At 39.6% G+C, this 19,071-nt stretch overlaps 2 protein-coding genes across 4 annotated transcripts; one reads left to right on the top strand and one right to left on the bottom strand.

The window, feature by feature from the left end:
- The first annotated feature begins 1,178 nt into the window (after window positions 1-1,178).
- LOC105671414 (anoctamin-4) lies at window positions 1,179-9,126 on the top strand. 2 transcript variants are annotated; one of them, XM_012365566.2, is made up of 14 exons: window positions 1,179-2,218; window positions 2,953-3,265; window positions 4,404-4,551; window positions 4,963-5,245; window positions 5,321-5,472; window positions 5,539-5,784; window positions 5,935-6,134; window positions 6,234-6,371; window positions 6,733-6,950; window positions 7,034-7,342; window positions 7,408-7,717; window positions 7,799-8,004; window positions 8,353-8,640; window positions 8,721-9,126. In XM_012365566.2, exons 1-14 carry the CDS (start codon window positions 2,180-2,182, stop codon window positions 9,015-9,017), a joined length of 3,147 nt encoding a protein of 1,048 aa, XP_012220989.2. In that variant the 5' UTR covers window positions 1,179-2,179; the 3' UTR covers window positions 9,018-9,126. The 2 variants fall into 2 exon arrangements, with proteins under 2 accessions (XP_012220989.2, XP_012220988.2); XM_012365565.2 differs by having other exon boundaries at window positions 1,179-2,281.
- A 132-nt stretch (window positions 9,127-9,258) lies between these two features.
- Window positions 9,259-18,653, bottom strand: Sos (Son of sevenless). 2 transcript variants are annotated; one of them, XM_012365564.2, is made up of 20 exons: window positions 17,999-18,653; window positions 16,872-17,135; window positions 16,670-16,753; window positions 16,488-16,568; window positions 14,742-14,909; window positions 14,452-14,660; window positions 14,182-14,374; window positions 13,848-14,094; window positions 13,529-13,768; window positions 13,085-13,448; window positions 12,821-13,010; window positions 12,504-12,740; window positions 12,258-12,413; window positions 11,999-12,181; window positions 11,798-11,915; window positions 11,445-11,734; window positions 11,139-11,364; window positions 10,746-11,065; window positions 10,205-10,463; window positions 9,259-10,126 (listed from the first exon to the last, which is right to left on the bottom strand). In XM_012365564.2, exons 1-20 carry the CDS (start codon window positions 18,101-18,103, stop codon window positions 10,032-10,034), a joined length of 4,029 nt encoding a protein of 1,342 aa, XP_012220987.2. In that variant the 5' UTR covers window positions 18,104-18,653; the 3' UTR covers window positions 9,259-10,031. The 2 variants fall into 2 exon arrangements, with proteins under 2 accessions (XP_012220987.2, XP_067213799.1); XM_067357698.1 differs by lacking the exons at window positions 16,872-17,135; window positions 17,999-18,653 and having other exon boundaries at window positions 16,488-16,564; window positions 16,670-16,691.
- Window positions 18,654-19,071: the final 418 nt, after the last annotated feature.

Here is a 19,071-nt window from a genome sequence, read left to right as displayed (position 1 = left end):
TAATTAGACATTTTTAGCGAAAATTATTTAATATGTTGCCTTGCGAATAATTCCAATAAATTATTAACATAATTTGATTATTTTTGCGAGTAAGTTGAATATTGCAGCGGCTTGTTCAAAGTATATTGTGAAAGTGTATTTTGCAGAAGATTGTTGAGAGATCGGAATAGATTTCTCTATATTTCGATAATTTAGACAGCGGGGAATATTTTATACATTTATTACTTACAATTGCAATCTTTATTCACTTTGTTCTATCACACTTTCATAGTATTTTATTTTAGTTTGTTCATAGATTTGAGCAATGTTCTTCATATAGAAATAAAAAATTTAACAAGATTTTCCTAAAATCTAGTCTCAACTTTTAGCCATTTTATGTTCAGTCACACAAAAGTTGAACAAATTTTATTTTAATTTCAAAATAAAGAGTAAAACATTTAAATTTTCTTATAAGAGTAATGAATAAATTTTTGTTTAAAACTAAATTTATTTATTAGTAATAAATTTGTATTTTTTATATATTAAAATTTATTCGATTAAAATTAGATTAAATTCTAATTAAAATTCGATTTTTTATTTATTAGATATTTGGGACTGGGGGCAAATTTATAGAATAATAAATGATCTTTTTTATAAAATTAAGAAATTTTTTTTGACTAAATTTATTTTAGTATTTTATTAAAAGTTTTCTTTTAATAAAAAAATATTTCTTAATACTACTTAATATTTCTAAAAATTACTTAATACTCAACTTTGGATGTCGTGAACTGATAAGATAACTATCTCTCATTAAAATGAATAAGTGTATTATCTCTATTACTAATATTTTTAGTTTCGCTATTCATGTTTCGCGCATAACGAGATAAAGAATGCTCTATTCGCTTTTATATCATTTGCGATCTGTCTGTTTCAAGTTCAGGCTGAAAGAAGAAATATCGCGTTTAACACAACATATGTAACATATGTTGTGTTCGTCGAGTAACCATAGCAATTTCGAAAGCCTCGACATTCCGCTGCTCGGTGCTTCCAACCCCTCAAACGGGGTGAAATCTTCACCCCCTGCGCGAAGGTAATGCACACAGACACGTACGCCCGCGCGAAATGTGTACAACCACATAAACAAGGGACATTAATAGGACGATACGTGTATGATATATAAGTATTGCCTTGCTATCTACCGGTCAGTATATGTCACGTCGCTGTCGCGGAAAAGCTACCGATTCGATTGAGAACAATTCGTTCGTACGAACATTTTCCGACAATTGAACACGATAAAAACTATTAATAAGCTACAAACACGTGAATCGCATCGTTCCATCTCGCTTTCTTCGCTTCATTTCATGCCTGGATCTTTCGTCCATAGTCTATCGACCGGTGACGATTTAAAGAAGAAAGGATGAGCAGTCTTCGTATGAAATAATTTTAACAAACATTTAGAAATATTACGAAAAAGCACAAAAGTGTTGAAGAATCAAACTGATGAATAAAAGCAAACATAAGCAGATTGCGAGTGACAACGCACAGATAATCGATTTAACTGTGAATCCTGAAGGATTGACAAATGTACTTCGGAACGCCCTGCGAAATCCAAACTCCGCTCTGACGATTCAGCATCATGCTACGTTGCGCAAATATACGCACGAGACGATTAAATGGGCGGGTTAAAGTATCACTTGCAAAGTGTCCTCTCCCGCATCTACGTCTTCTCCTGTGCTTAAGGGTGTTTTGAGCGCACGACTCTCTGACCACCGGCGCGCTTTTGTGAGCGGAGTCGAGCTGCGGCTCCATTCATAATTGAACGACCGCCGCAACCAACTGTCGAGGCCGCTACCGCCACTATCCGAGCCATCAACACTGATCGATGCTCGTTTTTTCGCGATTAACTATCAGACGCGATCAAGAAAGCTCATCCGCGAACTGTCCGGCAGCGCGCGCGCGACGCACATTCGTACGACGTCACGAAATCATCGCGCTACGCTCGAAATGATTCTTCCGCGTGGCAGAGAACTCTTCAACCTCCTGTTGCGTGTGACAGCCGACGAGTAATCGTCGCATGGAAATTCGTTGTTTCCGGAGAGAAAGATGTTATCGGATCGGCCGACGTTCCGAGCACTATCCGTCATGAGTCTTCCGGACGTACTTTGTGTGAGCGCGCCTTGAAAGAGACTCGAAGCTCGGCATGGATGATAACAAGCTGCAAGTAGACGATGACAGCCAGGTATACTTAGCACCGTTCCAAAAATCGGTTTTGCATCCCGCGCATGTGAGAATATTTCTCATAGTGAGTCATCGTTTAGTAATATACATACACACACATACATAGATTTCCTTTCCTTTTTTTTCTCTCTCTTTCTCTCTCTCTCTCTCTCTTTCTCGCTTTTAAAGTAAATTAGAAAACATTGAATTTTACAACGCAACTGACACATTACGTAAAACGTATCCGTGCAGCGCGAATAAAGAGAAAAGAAAACAGAAAATAATGTCCGTTAAAATGAAACACGTCAAGCTGACGATTAGCGTATCACATAAGCGATCCATCTAAACGAAAGATACACGTATATCTCAATAATTCATCTCTGCGCGACTCGGGGATCGATACCTGTATCTTCGATCTCGGAAATAAACTGTAAAAAAAAAGACGCTCCTTTTACATTTCAAATTGATATTCGAATTCACTGTAATCGGCGTAATACGCTATTCTGTGTAATATACGTTAACGAGATTTTGTGTTGATTCTCGATCTTTAGGAGCGATTAAGGTATCGATCGTCGGACCATTTTATTCTTCTTTCGTTTTCTGCCGTTTGCTCGCGTTTGTTGACAGTTTCATTACAAAATTAGAGTTCCGACCCGCTGCGTTTGCTTTTGTTACGGCCAAGGATACGAACAGGACATATAACTGGCAACGGCAATAGCTTGTGAAAAGCGTGTAAGAGTGTGCGAACGATTGCAGCCCGACCGCGAACGGAGGCCCAGCAGCTGGAACGCGTTTCCTCATCCTGACGACAACAGCCCGGTCGAGCATCATATCAACGAGTCGAGCGGGAACCTTTCCTCCCGCGTGTCCTCCGTCAAGTCGACGCCGACGAAGGTGGGCCGCGCGCCGAAATCACCGGAGCTGATCGGCTCGATCTGCCGGAGCAAGGAGATCATTTACGAGCCGGACAAAAACGGCCTGATCGGTGGAACGCCCAGCGTCAAGAGAAGACTCTCGAGGTCCAGCGTATACCCGTCCGGGACGAACCTGATCGCACAGGATGCGTTTGGTGAGGATCGATGCGATTTAGCGCTAGGAAAAATTAGGATTCATTTTCAAGGCTGACGTCAAAGTTGACACAAGCTACGCTCGATAACAGGCAGTTGTCAACGTTCCCGAGCTTGTCCGAGTGACATGCTTTGCAAAACGTGTAATTCTATTATTGCGCACTAATACGAGCTAATTTTAACACATTTCTCCCTCGCATCGCGCTTTAATAAATAGGATTCGCTGGATATAGCTGTTGGCGTGATATAATCTGTACGGACATATGCAGAAAGGGACAAAAGAGCACGAGTCGTATGAGCGCGCGATCGTCTATAATGGCAATGGAGCTATATCAGCGAACTTGGATCAATATGCGTACGAATGTCAGCGTGTCACGAATATCGGATGTTAATAATGCAGCGTTCGGCTCGGCTCTGGCGGCACGGTGTATTATCATTTTATGGACGTCGCGCTCTAACCATTCAACTTCTTGTCTTTTTTCGTAATGCCGTAATGCTTTACTTTTGCAAAAGTAATGCTGCATTATGAAAGTATATACTGCATTATACGAAACTGCATTATGCACGCTAGCGCTTTCAAGGTGAAGCAACTCTTCGTGCGACTTTTGAAGTAAGTTCGCGATAGATATGTTTTCGCGCTGCTAATTCCCGTCATACTTGACCTTGCTCTATTGTCTTATTGATAAGAATGATTCATTCGTTCTAATTGCAGAAGTAACCAAGTTCTCTTTTATATATCGAATAGTTGCTGCTTTTTCGTAATATCAAAGGCAACATGTTCAGAAAATTTATCGTCGATGCAACAGGTTCTGATTGCTCACACCTGACATTGATAAGAATATCAGCGCGTGGGTGTCGTTTATATATTAATATAAAATGAAAAGGTGCAATTTTATTCATATACTATCAGTTGATATCAAAAATAGATCACTTTAGCGTTTTATACAACACGCAGCAAAAATCGTGGTGGAAAGTAATCATTCGTACAAAAATAAGTCAGAAATTTACGGGTGAATAGTTCGCGAAATACACGGTATTTCCATTTGTATCATAAGAAAGATGGTATCGGTTAAATCAACTTAATAAAGCCGAGCCGCTGACGCGTGCAAGATTGTAGTAATTTCATTTAAATTGGCCAAGGTCCTAAGCTCACAATGCCCGCCACGCCGGAAATCAACCACCCCTCGCTACCGGATACGCCAGTTTCGCTGGATTTCGTCGAGGCTACTGGGGATTCGTTGCCGTCGAAGGAGACCGAAGGGATCGATCCCGATATACTTTATTTCCGGTGAGTAATTGTCTACCCTACCGCGGCGATATGTCGCGAGTTATTTCAGTGTTCTACGTAAAACGACAAATCGAGCGTCAAGAGACGTGTATACGTGTATATTTCTATACACGGGTGAGCATGTACTTATACGACGACAATAGAAACGAGATGCTCCCCTAGAGCATTAGCGGTTGTCTCATCATTTTTTCATAGTTGCGTGGACATGTATAAGCGAATGAAAGGCGAGGAAAATATGACGGAAATCGATCCGTTTTGGAGGTCTTTTATTTTTACGCGCCCTTAATGTAAAGTGTGCGTGCGCGAAAAGAAGAGCGCCGCTATGAAATTAGGTCATTTTTCCGAGTTGACATTTTCAACGCTACACGCTGCTATACTATTCGTTAATTCGACTCGATATGGTAATTTCAGCGACGGTCATCGAAGAATCGACATGGTATTGGTCTATCAGGAGGAGAACGAGGGGGTCATGACTGAGATAGAAGCTCGTCGGCGGGAGCAAAGACGAGTTTTTCAGCAGAATCTTTTGAAAGAGGGCCTGCAATTGGAATTAGAGCCGAAGGAAAATTCGTTCGATGGAAAAACGTATTTCTTTAAGTTGCACATACCTTGGAAAATCAAAGTGCAATATGCCGAAGTAATGGGGCTGAAATTACCTACGAAAAAATTCAAAACGATCCCTGTGCAAACCTGGGTATGTCCTTTATTTTGCCAAGCTACGCGTACCACATGCCGTATTTTACGTTACCGTATTTTGAATTGAAAATAGGATACAGACGGTGCCAAAGAAATGTCAAAGTTCTACGAGAGATGGACGCGATGGACCAAGTGGATATACAAACTACATTTGTGGGATACAACGAAACATCTGCAGGAACCGAATTTTTATCACTACATAGATTCCAGTGATCGCGAGGAGAGGTATTTGAACACGCGCGAAATCAATTAATTAAGTTGTCGGATTTAATCAAGGTTGATATTTTGAAGGTTCATCATTAAGGAAAGGGACAATGCCTACACGCCTGCTCAGAGATCATTGATAGTGATGCAAATATTATTACGGGCGAGGTATGATGAGACTCACGAAAAGTCCGGTATTCGCAGACTTTTAGCAGACGGAACATATCTCGACTGTTTCCCTTTGCACGAAGGTCCCTACAACAAGCCCATGCGCAGCGGAGAAATTCTTGATAGACATTTATTGTATTTAATATGGGCAAGACCCGGGATGTGGTAATAGAAATATTTTATGACATTTCACGATATTTTATCATATTTGGCACAATGTGTAATATTGTAACAAAAACCAATATGCATATATATTATTAACTAATATTGATCTAATGCAACTGTGTTGTTACTTACGCGTCTCCACATTTTTAGGTACAAAAAACAACCACTATGGTTAATAAGACGATACTTCGGTGAGAAGGTTGCTCTTTATTTCGCCTGGCTGGGATTTTACACGAAAGCTTTATATCCGCCGGCAGTAGTGGGACTTTTATGCTTTATTTATGGCCTTGGTAGCATGGACGGCGAAGACAATATCCCCAGCAAGGAAATTTGCGATAATACTGTAGCTGGTAAATTCTTCGTGTATTATATTTGGCGTATCTTGCATTTCCTAAAAAATGAAAAATTATTTTGCAATTTTTATAACATTTTTATGCGCTTTTCCGTAGGAAATATCACTCTATGTCCTCTTTGTGACAAAGCGTGCACCTATCAAAGACTCGGTGATTCCTGTATATTCTCAAAATTGACGTACTTATTCGACAATCCCGCGACTGTCTTCTTCGCCATTTTTATGTCTTTCTGGGGTAAGAATCTCGAGAAAGAAAGCAATAATTTTTTCCATTCGATTTCAACTATGCTTTCACGACTCGTAATACCTCGCTGCAATCGCATTGAATTATAAAACGTCAGAAGAGAGAAAAATGAATGAAATGATTTTCTCGTACTATGTGTCGAAATAAATTTTTTTAACGTCATAGATTATAAAAAATTTAGATCGAAACGTGAGAAATGACATAGAAAAAAAAATCATATTTATTTCGATATATATAGAAGAAAAAAATAGACGCATCATTTGTCGCTTCCGACATAAATGAATTTAATATGATTGCAACGAGAGTCAGGAGCCTTATAGCGTTATAATTTTACTTTTCTCTCCGATGTTAGCTACCACATTTCTCGAACTCTGGAAACGGCGCCAGGCCGTAATTGTCTGGGAATGGGATCTTCAAAATGCTGATTACGATGAAGAGCCCAGACCTGAATTCGAGACGTCTGTTAAAACGTTTCGAACCAATCCTGTAACAAAGGAAAAAGAACCGTATTTGCCCATATGGTCCAAAGCCATACGATACCTCGCTACCGGCTCGATGGTCTTTTTCATGGTGATCAAGTCATTTACGATAATTGTATTTCACGATGCGCAATGTAATTACAATTGTCATTATCGTTGCTTACTTTCACGTAGATATGCGTAGTCCTCGGCGCAGTTTTAGGGACAATCGTATACCGCATCTCGCTAGTCGCCGTCTTTTATGGCGGAGGTGGCTCTTTCCTGCAAAGACACGCAAAGATATTCACTTCCATGACTGCCGCCCTTATCAACTTGGTGATAATAATGATTCTCACGCGAATATATCATCGACTGGCACGGTGGATGGTCAATATGGAGAATCCGAGGACGCAGACGGAATACGAGGCTAGCTATACGTTCAAGATCTTTTTATTCGAGTTTGTCAACTTTTACTCCTCCTTAATTTACATTGCGTTCTTCAAGGTATATCAATGTACCGCAGTAAACGGTGTAGAGACGGTGTTGTTTCAAATGTATGCGTTCTTTAGGGAAGATTTTTCGTCCATCCCGGCGACGCGGATGCGAGAGTCTCGGATTTTTATCGCATCAAGACGGATGTATGCGATCCCGCCGGTTGCCTCTCGGAGGTCTGTATTCAGCTCGCGATCATTATGGTCGGCAAGCAATGCTTCAATAACTTTGTCGAGATCTTGTCGCCAAAATTATGGAATTGGTGGCGCAAGAGAACACAGGTCGCGGCGACGAAGAACCACGATCGAAGGTACACCTGCTGGGAAAAGGATTATCAATTGCAGGACCCGGGAAGATTAGCCTTGTTCGACGAATATTTAGAGATGAGTGAGTAGTGATTCCTTCGTCTAAACGTTAGAGTGGAATGTCTTTTTGCAATAAACGTTTTTCTTTTCGTGACGTTTATAGTTCTGCAGTACGGATTCGTGACGTTGTTTGTGGCGGCGTTTCCACTGGCGCCTTTATTCGCTTTATTAAATAACATCGCTGAGATAAGACTGGACGCTTACAAAATGGTAAAAGAAGCCCGAAGACCGTTGGCCGAGCGTGTAGAGGATATTGGAGCTTGGTTCGGCATTCTTAGGGGTGTCACATATGTGGCTGTGGTGTCCAATGTACGTAAACGAGCCTCCCATAAATCATACATCTCGACGTTTCGTGAAATATACACAGTGTTCCAGTTATTATAAACACTCTAGATATCTTGCCTGGATAAAGATATAAGAAAATAACTAAGAAAAAATTCGCTAATGTAATAGCAAAAATATTTAGTATGACAACACAATTTTGTTATTGTTTCTTAATTGATTTTTCGCATCTTGAATGGCAGCCAAGATAACTTAAGGCTTTTATAATGAAAGAGAACATTTTTATTTCACGTTATTCACGCATGTATTGTCCATTATTTTGCTTCCGATTCTTTTGTCATCTTAACTTTTTCTGCATTAATAAATGAATTTCAGGCCTTCGTTATCGCGTACACATCCGATTTTATTCCACGAAGCGTGTACGCGTTCGTTTACTCGCCCACCGAAAATCTGGTGGGTTATATCGACAGCTCCTTGTCAGAATTCAATACTTCCGATTATCGCGACGATATGAAGAGCCTCGTGGAGGATGAACATCCGGAGACGTGTCAATATCGGGGCTACAGAAACGGCCCGGACCACTTTGATCCCTACGGGCTCAGTCCGCAATACTGGCACGTTTTCGCCGCTCGTTTAGCATTTGTTGTTGTCTTCGAGCACGTTGTAAGTCGAGAGAATTTCAGTTCTTTCTTCAAACGAAACGGTAAACGAGCTTTTTCGGATCAAGGAAAAATTATTTACAGGTTTTTGCACTTACCGGTATTATGAGTTACGTGATACCGGCTGTACCGCATTCTCTGTCGACGCAGCAGCAACGCGAGCGACTGATCGCTCAGGAGGAAAAATACGAGAAGGAAATAAGAGGCAAAGAGGACGAGGATGATTTACTTTCGGTTCTGCGGGAGGCTGGAAGCATCGGCAGAGGCAGCTGGGCTAGGCGATTTAGCAAATTGAGCGATGTTGTAGACACTGGTCACGCCGACGGTGTCATCAGGCATAGCCGGCGCAGCGACAGCTCCACAGTATGGGAAGTCCCATAATCGAGCGTCGTCTCTGTCATATACATTCCAAAATCATTAAACTCGACTATATATTGGAAAATAATAAAAGGAAAAAGGAAAAGAATAAAGTCAGATGGTATGTTGTCTATCCGCTGTATCCAAATGATTTATATAACTCAAATTCTGCAAACTCGCTCTCGCACACCTTCCTCGCATCCTCCTTATTATCACGCTGCGCTGCGAAGGAATACAGATATGAGGTGAGAATTGTTACAAGTGCTACAGAATATACTTTTTTATTTTACATAATGCCATATTTCTTTTCCTAGAAATTATTTTTACAATCGCTATTATAAAGAATATATTTATAGTAATATACATTATAGTAATGTATTCTCCCTTTCACTTGCTCACACCACACACACACACACGCGCGCGCACACACACACATTCTCTCTCTCTCCCTCTCTTCTTTTCTCTCTCTCACATACACAGCATACTTATACGTAGTCCTTTGTTGGTATTGATACCACTTATATGCGTGTACTTATTCGTAAATTCATTTCAATACACATCACTTTCTTACGTCTGCTACATTAAAATCTAAACGTCTAATTACATTAACGCATTTTTTATATTCAAACTATATCACAGTTGTGTTTGGGGGAGACACGGGGATTTAAGAAAAGGAAGGAAGCCATTCAGGTAACTGAAATTGAGCATAGTCCATTCAATAAGACTGAGAGTGAGACACGGTGAACACGAACCACTGGCTATGCCGAATACTAATGACGAAATATATATTCCTTGAGGATGCATCAAGTGAGTAGTTAGCGTTTTGATATTTTTACATTTATCAAAGTGTCGCTATAAATACATAAATACTATATCTGGGTTCCATCGATCTGTTAGTACACAGATTTTTACGATTGACACGCGATAAGCAGGATTTCAGCTTTATTTAACTTACCGAATGGACTAAGCCTCGACTGAAACTGTTCTTTTCCGACAAAAAATGCAGGAAAAAGAAAAGGACTGCGGGAAGAGTAACACTTAACTAGGTCCGGGTGGGGCGTTAAAATTAAACATTGTGGTGGGAGGTGGACGTCCCGGTAAAGGTTTTGGCGGTAACTTCGGTGTCACTGATCCTGAAACCCAATTTTATATACATATTAAATAAATAGATCGTTATACACGTGAGAGAGATGAATTTGTGAACATCTCACCGTTAGGCTGCGTTGGTGGAAGTTTCGTAGGGCTAGGGCCATTGAAAGACATATGTCTCCGTGTGTGAACGACGATACAGCTTGTATTTTCTAACGTGGAATTCCGGCGCGTCAGTGACGCCGAGCCACTCGGGTTCAGTGTCGTCGTTGGGAGTCGCGGCGGCAATGTTATGGGTGGCATATCCTTTCGCGGTGGTAACGGCGGTGGGGAGATATCATCTCTCGGAGGAAGCATTGGTGCGTTTGGCGCTTGCCTTGCCTACAATTATTTATAGTGAATTCCTTACGAGTTTCTCTAGAGAAGATCGTACAATAAATGTATTCTATTTTTAAGGAATCTCTACAGAGACGTTCCTTGTCACTGAATATATAACTTGATTTTTTTGGAACCACATTTCCATTAAAGAAATAAAATAAAAATATATCTCCAAATTTCGGATTATTAAAGATATCTCAACATTTTTCGGAACAATAGTACATTTCAAAAATTCCAAGTGAAATGAGACAAAGTTGAGTTTGAGTTAGAACTTTAGAATCTTACTTGTTGCGGTGATTCGCTAATTGAGTTCTCTTTTCTTCGAGTGGGCAAAATCTTTCTAGGCGGCAGAGGTGGAGGAGATTTCGGAGGTATGTTAATGGAACACGGCAGTGTTGGTATCGCACTGGGGCTCCCACATGACGACAACGATAGACCCGTTAAAGCACTCATCATGCCTATGGTGCCGGAATGAAAGCCAAAATGATTGGTTTGTTGATAATGCGAAGCAGGATTATGTCCAGGCGATCCCAATTGAGGGCTGCTGTTCGACGAAGCGATCGACATGCTAGGCGGACTAGGTGATCCTGGAGGTGGCACGGCTCCTAAATAAAAGAGAGATAACGGGAGTTAGACTCGTAATTGTTGTTAATTCATTATTTAAACGTAGATGCGTACCTAAAAAGATGGGTGCACAAACACTGTGATCCCCTATATGCGAAATTGTGCTCTGTGATACATGCGGCGGTGTTTCCGGCAATTCGGGAGGGGGCGGCGCTTCCGCTGGAGGATCGTGCAATCTCACGCTAGACGTTACCGCGTGTAACGGAGCTGGCAATCTTCCGCTCAGACTTCGAGCTTTGATCCCCGGCGATTTCAAGTTCAAGTCTGGCCATTTACGCGGCTATTGCACGAATTTAAGAAACCATGTAGGAAAATGTCTAAAAAATAGTTGCTTATATTGCATCGAGTTGAATGACTTACGAATCGTGGAGGTTGCTTGCATCCTCTCGGTTCTATTTCTAAACTTTTCGCAAACAAATAATTGCTTATGTCGTTCTCCGGCATATTAGGGTCGAAAGGACATAGATTTTCAATAAATTGTCTTATTCTAGGCTCCACTGAAAGACAATAGGGTTGGTTTTGGTACTGCTGTATTTCGCCAGTTATTTCCGCGACTCTTCGGCGTTTACTAAAATTAATAAGCTCAGGATTGCCTGGCAAATAGTCTGGATTTCCCTCTTCAATGTGCAGAATGTGGGTCAAGTACATACCTGAGAATAAAGAGGGGCATAAGTTTCCAATTAAGAATCCTTTTTGTATTTTGCAATACTCACCAAAAAATGGTACGCAAGGTGGATTGATAGATCTCAGTTTTTCTTGATATATTCGGAAATGATTGCTATTAAGTTCTTTCCCTTGTTCCAACGCCTTTTCAAATCGTGCCGGAATTTGCTGCAAAAATAAATGTATGTATGTAGAAAGGAAGGTACAAGATACAAAGATTTTGCAAGGTGTGCGTTGAGAACTAAACGTACTGCGAATGTAAGTTTTAACCTATCGACCGCAGCCGAATGCAAAGCACTGCTGACCGCCAGAACGCCGTTAAAATTGTTGAGATCCTGCAACACCATCATTATTTCGATTGCACGTAATACGACAGCTAGTCTTTCCTCGAAATTTTCAGTGTCCACTATTGTCTTTTGTAGCCATCTCGTGAACTGTCAAAGCGCAATAAACAAGTCAGTAAAACGTTGTATGTTCCGTGATGTACGTTTGCGATGCCTCGATACTTACATTTGTTGTATGCTTGATCATTTTCAGCAAGTTTGGTGACGTTTTTTCCTTGTCCTTCTTCGTCCATACAGATCCGACTAACTCGGAGGACTTTACCATTCTGTACAGGTCGAACTCCAATAGTGTTAATTGCCTTGCTAATTCGATAGGATGTAACTGTAATTGATAAATTGTCTCAGTATGTGACTCCCTAATTATTGTTCCCTTAATTAAATCGTGATTGAAAAAAAAAAATTATTGTCGTACCGTAAGTATTCCATATTCTTCCTCAGGAACTTTAAGATGCCACTCAATCGGTGGTGGAGATCGCTCAAAACTAAATGTAATAGGTCGTTGTTCTGACGGTTCGCATTTTCTTTGTACAATTTTTAGCACTGAATCAACCCATTTTCGCATGGATTTGCCACTAATTGTATCTAAAAACGATTGCAATCTTTCCAAAAGATTTCTGTCACGCTCGAAATCGTAAAAATGATGATCCACCTAATAAAGGATAAAATTTAGAAAAACAAATGTTTTGCGAATGTTAAATATCTTAAGGGAAAATAGAGCATATTACTAACCCAATGCCTCAATACATTCAACACTCTAAATTGTACCGGTTGACAGAATTCCTTCTTATATCTTTTCCAATCTTCTCTCGCTGTTTTACACACAGAGGGCTTTTCTTCTTCACCGTAGACTAATGAAGGATCCGGTATGTCAAATCTGTCTATTAGCAACGTCAATAGTTCTTGAGGTGAGCAAAAACTCCTACGAAATAAATGGTCAATAAATAATTCACCGCGCAATAAGAGAATCGTTAAATTATAATTACGGTTACTTACCTGTAAGTAGTAAGGAATGTTCTTACGAAAGCTGGATCAGCGTATATATGATAAGTTAATCTCTCTACTAGTTTTATCAAAGTTGCACCTTTAATCAACGGAACACCACCATTCTCTCTAGCCTCCAGAACAATATTTTCCGAACTGTCTTGTTCGGCAAATTTATACAAGTGAGATGGAGGTAGCTTCAATGGGTGCTTTTTCTCTTCATCCAGAAGGATACTGTCCAAAGTCCTTTCTAACATACTTTTTGTATTCAACATCACTAAATCCGCCATCCAATTATTCTTGTCCTCGACAGATTTGGCAACAAGAATAACATTGGGATGGTCCCTTGGTGCGATTTCGAAGGCATTTTTTAATTCTGCAAATCAATATTTTGATTGTGCAGATCAGAAATTTAACGTATAAAATCGCAATAAAATTAATTATGTAAGTGCTTACCTTCGGTGTCCTCTCTATCAATAATATCGACCTTTCTAATAAAAAATCTTTCTTTCAATCGGAGTTCACCTTGGTGGACCGGATGTGCACCCACTCCGACTGCAACGATATTCGCTGCAACAGTAACGCTAACTCGTTTACTACCACTCGGTTTGCACAGTACCAGCAAACCGTCGAATAACAAGGCTTTCCTCTCCGTTAATCTTCGTCCATTGCTAGCCACTTTTCCTAACATGTCCTCTGCGCAAAAATCATCGATGCATTCGCGATTGCAAGAAGGTATATCGAAAGATGCGATAAAAAAATGCTTTTCTGTTACCTCTAATGAACTCATTGCAACACTGCCCGATATCTCTTTGATCCCAGCCTTCCACAGTCTTTTGTAATTCACAAATCTTCACTAACGCCGCCTGTTTCCTGGCTCTGCTCTGCATTGGCAAACACGTATCCTTTTTTGGAAAACTCGACACAATACCCTCCAATTCCACTTTCACCGGACTTAACATGACTTCTACTTGCTCCAAGGATTCGCCATCCTCTACGTTAGGTGTGCGCTCGTGTAAGACCTGTGTGAAAGATAAAGAGTATAATTTCCTACGAAATTGGGTAATTTTACAAATAAATGCACAAGTGAAAAAAAAAGAAAGCTGTACCTTTATGTAATCAAAATACAGGAAACAATGCCATATGGGTTGCATTAAGAGTTTTGGCAAATAATATTTAACGGCTTCTTTAAAACCATGACCCGCTGCTCTCAAGGCAGCATTAATTTCCGGTTCCGACAATATACTCATTAAAATTTCCCGATTAGTCGGATTAATAATAACTGAGATATCTCTCGCGTATCTAGAAATAATGTATATATATCTCGTAAGAATTCTATATATTTAAAATGTTGCGTGTGCACACAATATAACACATACTTTCTATAAACATCGAACTCTGCTGCCTCCGCTAATTCTTCGAAGCATGAACCAATCGTAGGTGTCTGCTTCTCCTCAGTAATCTCCATTATGTCTTCTAGACTGCTGAGTAATGTCGCAGTAAGTTCATAAATCTCTATAATATTACTAAAAATCGTGTCTAATTCGCTCTTGTCTTGAGTTAACTTCGCAATTTCTTCGCGAAATACCTAATGAATAAAGATCAAGTTTTTAAATCTTTTGCTAAATTAGATTTCTACGATGTTTTAGCAATGTGCATTATCTATTACCTTGATAATCATATGTAGGTCACGAATATAATGCCGCTCATCGTGAATGAGATCTCGAACAGACTCCTCGTAGGTCTGCGAAATAATTGCACCCAAGCTACTTTGTGGACCTTCCTTGCTCGCAATTGCTTGTGTGCAATTATCTTGATAAAACATATCCATCAGTGCCTGTTGATTAATTGCATGTTATATTACAAATATATATTTGTATAATGGGTAAATATACAACCAGATATAACTTTTTCAGAAAGAATACAAAGATGTAAAAAAAATACTATGACGTCTTAAATCTTCTTTGTGCAATTGTTTCGCACATGTTGAACATTTCGTATCTTTGAACATTTATATTAAAAAAGGAAAGAGAAATAATGATAAATAAATAATAAAGGAAACATAGAATGGTTGATAAATTACAACTCGCCATTGCAATCTCTTATCAATGGCAAAAATAGCTGTGACATAACAGCATGCGGTACAAAAATAATTAGAGAGATTAAAAAATAAGATTAAGAGGAACGATTACTAAAATGTCTATAACAATTTTTTGCATGTGCTATTAAGATGTCAGTATGTTTGTGATTCATATATTATACATTATTAAATTCATGCTATAGTATAATTAATCTAACATAGCATTAACATTAATGATATAATTTATACTATACTAACTGTATTTAAAAAGAAGAAAAACATATAGTTTGCATATATAGGATGAATCATGCAATCTGAACTAGCTATATTCATAGGGTGTCTATTCAAATCTTGAAAAAAAATTTTTTCAAGAAAATTCAAGGTTTTCCAGGTAGCAGAGACCCCGCACATTCATTTTATGGTTGACAATAGAAAAAAATAGCGAAGGAAAAAGTTGAAAAGCTTAATAATCCTTAACTTTCTGCATTATTTTGGCGTTGAGATTAATGCAAATACTGTGCAATAGAAATATGCTAATAGCAATACTTTAAACAAGCAGTGAGTTTTTTTTATTATCTTCTTTTCCATCAAAAACGATACAAAGATATCAAAAGATATTCTGACATCTTAAATCATTTCTGTGCGATCACAAGTACGTACCACCTAGAACAGCATGAGCGAAGAATGAACATGGTTGAAGTTCTTATATATTAGTGGAAAGCATGTAACCAAGCATAGAATATATGCAACCATAATTAGCTCAATGTAGCCAATTCTAAAAATCATTATTGTACCTGCCGCTAATAGCAGATGGTTAAAATAACGGATTATGAAAACATTTGTGATTTCTATTTCTTGCTACGTTAATACAAAGTAGAAAAATGGAAAATAATGTATTCTTTTAAATGGAGAGTATAAGTAACATAATGAAAGACACAAGTTGGATTTATAAGCAATAAAATAAGCAATAATGAACAAACTTATTACTAGCGAGGTAGCATATTTCTCTACTGCATTTACTCTTTAATTGCCTATGTAATACCACTCATATTATAATCATTTTCTATACAAGCTTCGTAAACTATGGCATTGTATTTAAAAATATTTTATAAGACTGATTCGATATATGAGGTCTAGTAAGTTTACATATATATTACGATTGCAGTGTAACTATATGTATTAACATTTAGGAGTAGGAGGATAGTTCTCAAATACATGAGACACTCGAATCAGTCTTAAAGGGTAAGTGGTAAAACACGATACAGTGTTTTTTATGCTAGTTAAGGTGCAGTACAGAGATACAACCACAAATTATATATTTTCACAATATCTTACCACATCCGCGTACATCGAAACTCTCACGTCTTCGCACGTAATCTCTATATGGCAAATATTCTTCACATACTTTCCAGCTAGCTAGAAAAGAAAGTAATCTTAAATATTTTAGACAGTTCTAAGGGATAAAAATAACAAGTATGGATACTAAAAGTAGTTTGATATTTTGCTATCAGACCAACCTTAAAGATATCAGCAGCGATATATTCCAAAACTGCAACTACAAACAGGCTGAAATGCCAGTCAATTTTGTGCTGCAATACCTCCTGTTGAGGAATACAGTATTAAAATTAGCACAACACTGTATAAGGGCTAAATTAGCATAACTCTTACAAGACCTATAGCGACTTGCACATACAAATTAATCGTTATGTATAGGTGTACCTTTTGCAATAACTGATGAATCTTGTCGACAGGTAGCACTAATGGCGATTTTTTTTTCCCTTTTTCTACTGCATCTCTCGCATCGCGTAAAGCCCACTTGTCAATTGGTGTAGGAAACATCCGCCTTACTCTTTCCTCTATATCTTGAAGAGTCTGAGGAGGTGGATGTCCACAAAGCAAGCCTAGTATTCTTAAGATTAAACTCTCCACGTACTCTAAGGCATCTTGTCGAGCTTCGAGACTAGGATGTACTTGCTCCAATACCTACGAGATTAACAATTTTGTGGTAAATATCCATCCTACGATTACCAGAGATACACTATTGAATGTAGTACATAAGGCTCACAAGAGTTATAAGACGTAGTTTTTTTTTGGAGATACGAAAGATGCGATATTTTATTCAAATCCAGATAAATAGTTTGAGTATATCTGAATTCGAACAAACTTCACATCACATTGTATTGTCACGATGATATTGTGAGGTTTCATAAAATGTTTAACATGCCATCGTGTTTAATGTCTCGTCTTATTTGCAAAGGTTTTTTGGTGACATTGTATTGTCTAGATCTATTAATTTAAAATGATCAAAAATAGCCAAGTGCACGTAAAACTTCTAAAGCACAGTGATTTGTGAGATGTGAAAAATTGAGTTTATTGAAATTCTGATAATCATAATTAGTATAATTATTTTCTCGTTTCTTTTATATATGATTATGCTGTAAAATGCGAGATATATTGTTGACAGCCGGTTAAGTTCAGCAATGTGAGATGCGATTAAAAAAAATCCACAATCGCGTTCGCTGCTGTTGACAGAACGATGTTTGAAAAATCATATGGTGGTCGCGCACGCAACGATGACATCGGTCGGGGTGTCGCTGATCGATTCGAAGCCTCGACGCAAAATCATTGGGACGAAAAATGATCGAGCGTTCGAGCGAACAAAAAGTGTGAAGAAGAGAGGCGGGAGTGAAGCGGGGAGGAAGAGGATAGGGAAACGGTATAGTAAAGGACGAGAAAGCGAAATGCGAGAGGTGGAGTGAGACGGAGCGAGAGAGAGGGAACGAGTGCGACGAAGAGCGACGAGGAGATAAAGCGACCGAGAAGAATCGCGCGACGGAGATGTGTACCTTAGGCAGGGAGTTGACAAACACTCCCTTCCACTTGGCGGCGTTCTCCTCTTTCTGAAAGTCGTAGCCCGACGGCTCGCCCGCTGACGCCGGCGATGAAAACATTTCACCGTGCTCACAGAATCACAGGCACTTTTTTTTCTCTATTTATCCAAGAAGAAGACCACGCGCTACGGAGAGTCCGTGAAATTTTCAAGAGGCATCGTCGTCAGGAGCGACGGGGGGGCTGACAGAGTCGTCCGTCTGTCGGTCGGTCCGCTGCTCAGGGCGCAGATATCTCCGTCTCGCATTGGGAGCTCGATGCCGCGCACGACAGCTAAGCTACTCGGTTGTATCCTCGCGCTACTCTCACGCTCCAAGCGCCGCTCGTCACTCCTGGCAGCGTCACCGTGGCCGAGGACGAGCTGTGCGTGCTGATTGTGCGCGAGCTCCGCCACTGATGCATCTTACACACTCTTTATTCGTAATTTTTGCGCTAGAACCCAGCAACGAACACCAGCAATAACACCACCAACAGTTACCATTGCGCCACTCTCGTCTTGCACGAGCACTCGCCTCGTCTCGTCTTGCCTCGCCTTGCCCCACGCTTCGTCTGGCTTCGTCCCGCCTCGCCTAGTCTTGTTGCACCTCGTCTCTTCACGTCTCGTCACGCGCTCGAGCTAGATCGATAACGTGACGCTATCGCGATTAGGTCGAAGTGCGAGAATCAATTGGCGAGGAATCGATTGCTCGAACCAAAGTCATATCTCGCGATTCGAATTTCTCAAGTTTCACGCTGCAGCAAGTTGTGTTGGATCCACAGCTGTGTTGTAGTTTGCAAAATCTGTTTCGTAAACATTATCGGTAAGATTTTTGCCTTGACGAAGACTCTTATGCGTATTCTGTCATTTTTAACCACAATTCCACTATTGCATGTGTCATTGCGCAACTATTGCGTGATATCTGCGTATGTATATGATATTGTGGTTAGGAAATTGCGGAGTAGGCATACCGATTTAATATCTAACACCTAGCTCGTATTTGTATTAAAAAACATATGAAAAAAGAGTGCGTAAAACATATGAAAAAAGAGC

This window comes from Linepithema humile, chromosome 6 (genome assembly GCF_040581485.1).
Source record: "Linepithema humile isolate Giens D197 chromosome 6, Lhum_UNIL_v1.0, whole genome shotgun sequence".
In the NCBI taxonomy this organism is placed as follows: Eukaryota; Metazoa; Arthropoda; class Insecta; order Hymenoptera; family Formicidae; genus Linepithema; species Linepithema humile.
Note: the sequence above shows the minus strand (reverse complement) of the source record. Positions and strands in the feature narration are given on the sequence as shown.

Coding starts and splice junctions, on each gene's coding strand:
- LOC105671414 (XM_012365565.2), top strand. CDS start 2,180: ATGGATGATAACAAGCTGCAAGTAGACGATGACAGCCAGGTATACTTA. Junction 5,785..5,934: donor TGGGCAAGACCCGGGATGTG/GTAATAGAAATA, acceptor CCACATTTTTAG/GTACAAAAAACAACCACTAT. Junction 7,343..7,407: donor TTTACATTGCGTTCTTCAAG/GTATATCAATGT, acceptor TGCGTTCTTTAG/GGAAGATTTTTCGTCCATCC.
- Sos (XM_012365564.2), bottom strand. CDS start 18,103: ATGTTTTCATCGCCGGCGTCAGCGGGCGAGCCGTCGGGCTACGACTTT. Junction 14,910..16,487: donor TTTCGATGTACGCGGATGTG/GTAAGATATTGT, acceptor ATTAATCAACAG/GCACTGATGGATATGTTTTA. Junction 11,365..11,444: donor GCAAGCAACCTCCACGATTC/GTAAGTCATTCA, acceptor TTCGTGCAATAG/CCGCGTAAATGGCCAGACTT.